An 8617-nucleotide genomic window follows, 5' to 3' on the forward strand; every position below is an offset into this window, starting at 1 on the left:
ACACTGACACTAGCAGCACGTGAAGGTTAACGTTGTGTGGTACGAGTTATTTCCTAATCGACATTTAAGCTCGACCCCATCAGCGTCGTATGCACCGTTGCAAAGAAGTGTGATACTGATTGGCTTCTGATTGATGATATTTAATTTTTCATGGGAAGTTAGACTCGTCATACAATTGTTCGTTGTAGAATGATAATATTTTGCATTTTTTTTTTAAAGTTATTAAAAGTGGCAGCTTTAAATAACCACGTTAGTATTTTTCTATGGTATGAAAAAATAGCGAATTCCACCTAACGGGTCCTAAGTACGGGAGGCTTGCTAAATAGCGCCCATGAATGTTCTAAGTAAATTAAAATATTGTGTATTAAAATGAAAACTGACATTTGTCGCTTTATTTGTGGTTAATTTCAGTTCATTAGTGTTTGTTCAGGGTAGGAATATTCGATATTGCACACGATTCATTGTCATGTTTCATGGGATGCGTCGATATCTTACAGTGTACTATGGCACATATATTCACAAATGAAAAATCTCGTAAGGAAATTGGTACCAGATCAACTACTACTATCGATTAGATTAACAACGCAAGCCATTTTCATGTACTAGCTTATATTTTTTTGTTCGTTGTGTAATTATTAGTATTATGTAAATAGAACCTTATCCTTGATAATGCCTCTGTATAGTTTGTTGTGTACGAGGCAATATATACGCTACGTAAGTACCCTATAGAGTTTTTGTATACTAGATAGGTTACACTGCCAAGGTTTCGAGGCACGCGCATAACAACTATCCATTATCTATTTCCTACATCGGTGACATTGACACGAATTAAATTGATACTATACTAGCTCGGGGAAATTGTGCTATAGTCGTACGCCTATTCCTGAGACATGTAATGCATACACTCGGAAACGAAACAAGGTGTGTATATGCGCTTGCGTCGCATGTCACCCCATTTCCCAACTTAAGTGGAACTATTTCAAACCATGCCCGCCAATGGACGCACCGTAGTGCACCCCTCATTCACAGTTATACTGTATTTATTAGATTTATTTTTTCTATCTACGTGCATATTACAAAGCCCGTTTTCTTCTCTCTCTGAGGTTGCCATGGCCTGAAATACGGTTCGTTTGTAGAGACAGCACAATGTTACAGTTTTCGCTCTCAAATCAGCGGCACGATTTCGTGCTATCATTTTCGTTGTCGTAAGAGAGGTCTGCCATGGATTAGGCTCCATTATGCTTGCGTGTATTTATGCTTGGTAACGTATTCTTATTGTAGCGCACAAATCTATAGAAGGTGATTATTGGCTTTTCCTCTTTGATATATTTCCGGCACGACATTTTTCGTTTTAGTGGATTTGTCAGGTGGTGTTGTTTCGTTCCGGCTTTCTCCTCATTATGTCATACCTCGTATGTACATTTATTTTGTGATTAATACGCGAGCTGCTAGCATGGAAACATTCTTATCGACATTGCCAGTCGTGCCAGTCGTCGGTAAACGCTTGTAAGTCGACCGATGACATGGCGACGTTCATGTCGACGCTAACCGAGGACTCGGCCGTCGACGTGGGTGGACTGTGCAGCTGCGTGCTGTCTTCCTGCAGCGCTAATCGTTCGAATCTGTCGATCCTTTCGAACGGTGGCATCAATGCTGGCGGAGTGGCTGTTTGGTCATAGACAACAGGAGACTGGGTCGATTGGGCAGGACAATGGCTGTATTGAGGAAACTCCATGAAAACGGGGGGGTGATCGTCATGCAGAAGTCTTTCCAGGGTCCTAGAACATGAATAGAACAATTAAATCTAATTTGATTTAAGCTCAAACTCTTTATCTAATTGCTCATGAATACACGTTTGCACAATATCTATTAACGCTCAGTGACCTAGACATCAGCACCGCAGAATTTCTGTAATCTATAGACAGATTTCTACAGCATAATAGCTAATACGGGCGTACGATAAATGTAAGTATCCATATCAGGTGTACTGGCTAGTATAAATTTATCTAGGTGAGGGCTCATCGGTCCTGCAGGTTTAGGAATTCATTTCTCGAAACGCGTCTCGTTCATTTAGTACAGCTAGCATGGCCTAATTGGCAAGACAACTACTCACACTGCTACTCTACGCGGCGTGATACACTCCTCCTAGCCATTTGGTCAATGAATAAACTTAAAAAAAAAAACATTGTTAACTTTTAGACAATCCTTGCCCTTAAAAAGATCGTATTGGTATTAATGAACGAACACTATCTTCAGGGAGTAAGGCGGAATACATACAACTGCCGCGCGACCAAGTGTAAAAGACCTAACAATGTAGGTTACGTTATTTTACGTGTAAGACGTACACATGACCGTTTTCCATGCTATTTTGAACTGAGCAACCTGTTTTTACCTAAACAGTACAATGTATTTCAGTTGATAAGCATTTGCTAATAGTCGAGTGTATATAAATAATGAATGAGGACTAATGTAATTCTTACAGCCTAATGGAGACAAATTTCTCGCTATATTTAGCTCAGCTAAAAACTATCCTAGGCAAATGAGGATTTCGTAAACAGACGTTCACTTACCGTATATAATCAACAGCGCTTCGTAACGTGATCACTTTGGACAGTTTTTTGGTATTGGCAATAGCAGGTATGTGGCTCCGAAGCATGGCAAATCCCTGGTTTACTTGCTTTACCCTGTTGCGCTCGCGTTCGTTTCGTCTGTTTGGGAGCGCCATAGTAAGTTTTCGACGAAATGATTTCACCTGGAACATTGAGCGCTCTATCGTTTCGAACTATCTTTCTCCTTGTTCCTAGAACCCTTTCAAGCTTTGTGCTTGGGCCTGCTGCATCAATCAAGTCACGCGCCAGTTTTATTGCGAGGCCATCTTAACAGGCATATTGCGAATATATTACTGTCATTCGTTGTACATCGAGCATTAACGAGGGCTAAAGCTTTCTACGTTTTCATGCATCGGTGTCCAGTTCCTCTGCTGCTTTCCAATGCTCAGGTTATTTTTAAGCTTTGCTTTTAATCTCACTTCCTGTGTCCTACACTGTTGGACCTCTCTTCTGTGGAATCCCCAAGAATCACCATCGAAACAAAACTGATGCAAGTTCCAATGACACAAACCGAGGTCAGGAAAAATGCTCCGCGTCTTCTTTCAACGTTCACCGTCAGGTTAGCGTGATCCACCAGGGTATAATAGGCGATAGCACCTGACGAGGAGCACGTCTCGTGGAAGCCCAGAGGCCGTCTGTGTCAGTGCATAGTCACTCTTCAACTAAAACTTCACAGTTCGGCAGACCATTTTCAGACACTGCCTATCACATCGATGACTCATGTTGTTGATTATGCCATTTTTACGTTGATTTTTAAGTCTAGTATATGGATGATTGTACGTACTCTTTATGAAGGCGGACTGGAGAAGGCAGTTTCTCGTGCCAGGTAGTCTGAAGTCGGATGCACGACAACAGTAAAGATCAGCCGGCGGTCAGTGGCGGCCTTTCGATCAGGGCCGTGATCCGGCGGTGGCTTCTTGGGTACCTATTCCTGTTACCTTCCCTCTCCTGTTATTGGGGTCGTTGGTTGATCGGCTGATCGGGAGGTGTTGGCGACTGTGGCTGATCTGTCTGTCTAGCCTCCCGTTTTGTTGCATTCGCTGCCGATTCATGCCGATGTGAGAAAGACGACGGAACAACGAGAAAAGAACGAGCAGCCCTTCGTCACGACGTTCCATGGGCCCGCCTCCGTAGTGCACGATGATTGCTACCACTACAAATGCTAGTACAAACCATCTCCGCAGCCGTCATCATCATCAGCATCACTGTCAGTGCTACTCTCCATCGTCATATTCTACTATTTCTAGCAATATCAGACATTTTATGCCTTAACCAGGGGGAACTTGTGCTGGCCTCGACTCTCTGGCAGAAGTAATGCGTCGTTAGTTAGCCACCGTTTGGCCGCTTGTTTGGTCGGTCGGTCGGTCGGTCGGTCGGTCGATATAATGCGAACAAAAAAAAGGCGAGAAATATGTAAAAGGTCAAAGAAACAGTTGTCCATGCAAGATATCCTTCTGTTACGCACAGATTCTATGCAGTCCTAATATACTAGTAATCACGCATGTACATATGGGAATCAGGCTAATTACTACAAGTACAATCTTTTGGTATAAGACGCACGTACTTAGCTTGAATCTGCAGTTCTGGACTTCTTCTGGACGAATGCTTATATAAAAGGGCCAGACTTCGCTTAACATCCCTGCACTCAAGCAAGATTGAAGTAGATCAAAAAATCGCATAGTGTTCATAAAAATGGAGCACGTCAGTAATCTGAATTCACTTTATGAGTGTTTATGTGAACCACAAACACAACGAACTTCAGCACGACTTTCATTTGATCTTGAGGTTTAAAAGAGACAAATGGGTCAAAGTAGGACTGTGATCTTCTTAACAGTGGTGAAATTTATCTTCTTTGTATCGTTGTGCTGCGTTTAATTTATTTATATGTCATCTCTGGCAAGATTTAGTCGTGTATCCATCGGACCAAAATACGCCTATCTTCAATTTATGTACTATTATTTGACGCAGGCTGAAGACCGAGTTGGCCTATGCACATGTATTAGACGCCTGTCGAAATTAAACGATGAATATCACCGAGATGTCAATTGAGCATGGTAAACTCAGAGGGCGAGATCTACCTATCGATGGTGATATTGTATTATTATTATTATACTTGTTCATCGAATTTAGAAGCATGAAACCGGGGGATCTGAGACCGAGAACTTCGTCTTGTTCGCTGGAACGGGCCGTCCGAATCACCAGTTAACGGCAGTACCGAACGTATACGACCTAACTCGAAACCTTCATTAGGTACGCAGTCGCCTCGTTACAACTGATCAGTTTGCATTTTGCTCGTTCAAGGCTTACAAATTCTACTATAAGGATAGTGTCGCGCTGACAATACAATGTGTATTTTGCTTAAAATCAGGCAGAAACGTTACTTTTGCGGGGAATGCTTATCACATTTCGGCCATTGCCTAGAATGTTATCGTCAACCAGGGTTTTATCTACCATATATGGGCTAGCTTATTAGTCATCTAATCTCGAGAAATTGATTAGTATTCTGATCACGCCATGCTTCAACGACACATTTTGCACTAACGTATCAATATGTTTGTCAAGTGTCAACACTTTGTCAAGTGTTTAAGTCTGCTTTTTCTGAGAAGGGTGCCATATATCCAAGTAGTACAAATATTAACAAATTATAAAGCTATTACAAAATATCCCTCTTGTTTTTTCTAACCACGAAGTACTGTACTATATATCTTTTTCTTCAACTTAAATAATGCGCGAATCAAAGTTTGGAAAAGAGCTAATAAAAACCCTGATATCAACAATAAGCTGACTTTTTCGGGATAGGGTCACTACTAGGAGTATCGAATCGATTTATTAATACTATGATTTCTATACGATTGATTGTTTGAGTTCGCTCGACCTGTGACAAGTTGAGATACCGGTGGATATTTGATGTGTTAGGAAGTTGATATAGTATTATCTGTATAAACTGTTCAATAGCTTAACTTAAGTTTGATTGCTAAGTTCTATGTTTCGACTGATTTTAGAGCCGTCTACGCTTTTATGGGCACCAATTGCAAGGTCCGAAATGTCTTCATAAGCAATAATCTCTCGATTGATCACAATTAACAGTTTAATATAATTTTATAGGACCAGTCGTAATCGTACGATCGATTGCTTGAGATACATATTTAAAAGAAAGTATCATAAATCTAACACTTTGAAAGTAAACAAATATACTGCACGTAAATGAACCAACCCGCTATAGTTGTGCGAATAGTAAATCGTTATCCCTTATTATATCAAACAAAAAAAGTCGTTCGTTTCAAACGTAAATAGTCCAATATATAGAAAGGAGACCGCAGGCTGGCCGCCTGCATCCGCTATACTAACACCTAAGTGAGTCCGGTACTGTAAATACCCATAAACGATCTATGGAACAGGAACTGCTAACGTGAACGACGCCTATCCTTTGATGTCCGGCGGCGGGGGAGGCAGCACCTTATTTCATGTATCGAACACTTATACCGACAGCATGACCCTTCAGAAAACAGCGAAAGAGTATGAGACAGCATCAAACAACAAAGAACGAAATCATTTAGCTTTCTTAAGTTTTAGTATAGCAGTAGCATATTAAATTTTTCATGGTTGTTAACCTAACAGCGACCACAGGTCTCGTCCTTGCGCCTTCTGTTCGATGCAGGAGGCCGATACCGGGTCCCACGATTCAAATCAAAAAGCTACCTGTCTGACCTTTTTGTTAGTCCTTACGATTGCAGTACCGTTCGTCGACACGAACTTCTTGAGTCACTGCCGCTGTTTCTGCCGTTTAAGATTGTCAGGACGCATCCCTTTTAGGCGTCATTTTCGTTCGCCTTTATATTTTCTCTGTTCATTTACTCGGCCCGACCGCTGTGTAAGAAGGAAAGCCACACCCTTATCGGACATTTATCGCCATTGACCGCGCATCCATACCACGAATCGGTTCTAGCAGTAGGGCTGGCGTCATAATGCGAGTATACATAGTATACGCCAACACTCGACATGTACTACTCAATAAATGTAAACAATTAACGAACGATAGGTGTCCATAACGCAAATATATATGTATGTATGTATGGGAGGCATTACGATTGGCTACTGACATGTTGTGATATGGTTTCACCTAAGGCCTACCTGAGGTGAATAAAAGTAATTAAGTAATAAAAGTAAGTAAGGATTTCGTTTTATTAGTCGATTGAAACAACTGCTCGAAGCAGCAGATCAATAAATGGGTTGATAAATTAGCTAGGACGCAGCACGAACCGAGCGAAAAAATATTGATAACTAAGATATAAGATTTTTATAACCCGTGTATAGTTGCAAGTGGCCGAAACGACATAGCTCAACGCTTAGGCTGGTAACATTGAAAGGACGGATTAAGCACGCGTCGGGCGAGAGGCTGGACGGTCTGGCATTAACATTTGCTCTTTCCAGATCGCCGCTATACCTCTCCAAAGTGGGCGGAGCGTGGTCGTTTGCCAACGAACGAAAATACGCTGATCGCTTTTACATCCCCCTTTTGGGTATTCCTTTGGCAGAACAGGATATGATAATATATAGCATTTCATTACAGATGAGAATTACTAGCTCGAGAAACCCGTACGTTTCCGGGACGCATGGACGTCTCCTTAAATTAAATCACTTTATAAACATATCCGACTTACTGAAGTAGGATTCTGCATGTTTATAAATGTGTATATATGTATATGCATTTATCGAAGGTGTCTGCAGAAACTGCTAATAAGAACGACTCGACAAGATATATACATAGAGTTATCTTACTTTGAACGGATTTAGAGAAAGAAAAACATCCGCATAAACCTATGCAGTCACTTTTTATAAATGAATGGACGCAGTTAATGTACGATTTCTGGATTATTAACAATTATGAATCTTAAGGATACGTTGGCTGCCGTTGTGAATATCGCCGGTTTGGATCGTACTATGCAACGTTTGAAGTTTCAAGGAAACGGCCTTCGCACAATATTGCAGGAGCAGGCCCTCACTGGACCGAGACGATAGACGTCAAAAACGAAGAAATTACTAGAGGCTCCATGTAATCTTTACCCATAAATCAAATATATGGCACAAAATATATAGCCTGATTTTATATTCTATTAATTAGAATATAATAAGGGTACTAATTGGTACTACGCAACGCTTGGCCACAACATGCCGCTAGATCCCGGCGGGCTTCCATATCGTTGCATCTCCTAAAGCTCCGTAATTAACCTGTTTATCTATTACATTGAACTACTAGGTATCATAAAATCGTGTAGTAAGTACACAGCTGAATTTGTAGGATGCTGAGTACAGTTAAAAACAGTTGAATTATATGTAGCTATCCGTTTTATCCGTTCCGTTTCTTGATCTTTGCGCGGTTGTTACCTCCTGCTACCTCCGCCTAACTATCGTTACTACCTCTTTTTTGTTTCTGAGCGCTCGATACCTGCGGATTGCCGTTCCGCCCCAATCAGTGAAGTCTTGTTCATCGGCTGGACCAGATAAAATCACAATTTCTTCACAGTGTACGTTCTACTGATAATCACGTCGATTTACGAACGCGATCGTTAGCGGCGATGCAATCTCTACGAATTTCTTTACCAAGTAGATACTGTATTTTGCCGAGGTGGAATGAAGTCATCGGCGTTGGTAAACCTCTGCCACCTTGTTTGTTTTTGCGGTAAAAAAGTAGCCAAAAAAATTGAGCTGATAATCGAGCTTACGACAAGCAATTATTGGAGGCAGTACTATACACGAAGTCGAAGATGATGTTCGCATCGTTCTCACAGCGATGCCAGCAGGCCATTGTAGAAGCAGTAACGCAATATTTAATCTCGAATAATTGGATCAGCACTGTTCCGCCTTACTTTTTGGCCGTTTCCAAAGAACAACAAACGTGCCAAAAGATATCAAAAGGCATATAAACAAAGGACGAAGTACATCGTACTCAATGAAAAGAGTCAATATCCCGATAGGGCACAGACTTCAATTCCTGTATCGGCCTGCTT

At 41.3% G+C, this 8617-nt stretch overlaps 1 protein-coding gene across 2 annotated transcripts; it reads right to left on the reverse strand.

The window, feature by feature from the left end:
- Positions 1-364: 364 nt before the first annotated feature.
- Positions 365-6468, reverse strand: LOC111244447 (uncharacterized). 2 transcript variants are annotated; one of them, XM_022791611.2, is made up of 4 exons: positions 6318-6468; positions 5958-6105; positions 2571-4248; positions 365-1778 (listed from the first exon to the last, which is right to left on the reverse strand). In XM_022791611.2, the coding sequence occupies exons 3-4, from the start codon at positions 2759-2761 to the stop codon at positions 1466-1468; spliced, it is 504 nt and encodes a 167-aa protein (XP_022647346.1). In that variant the 5' UTR covers positions 2762-4248; positions 5958-6105; positions 6318-6468; the 3' UTR covers positions 365-1465. The 2 variants fall into 2 exon arrangements, with proteins under 2 accessions (XP_022647346.1, XP_022647347.1); XM_022791612.2 differs by having other exon boundaries at positions 2571-3277; positions 3394-6105.
- Between the last annotated feature and the right edge of the window lie 2149 nt (positions 6469-8617).

This window comes from Varroa destructor, unplaced genomic scaffold, assembly GCF_002443255.2.
Source record: "Varroa destructor unplaced genomic scaffold, Vdes_3.0 BEIS01000002.1, whole genome shotgun sequence".
Classification (NCBI taxonomy): domain Eukaryota; kingdom Metazoa; phylum Arthropoda; class Arachnida; order Mesostigmata; family Varroidae; genus Varroa; species Varroa destructor.

What these genes read in the sequence shown, in the direction of transcription:
- LOC111244447 (XM_022791611.2), bottom strand. Translation starts at nt 2,761, where the DNA reads ATGTTCCAGGTGAAATCATTTCGTCGAAAACTTACTATGGCGCTCCCA. An exon ending in AGCGCTGTTGATTATATACG is followed by an intron (nt 1,779 to 2,570) that starts GTAAGTGAACGT and finishes TTCATGTTCTAG; the next exon opens with GACCCTGGAAAGACTTCTGC.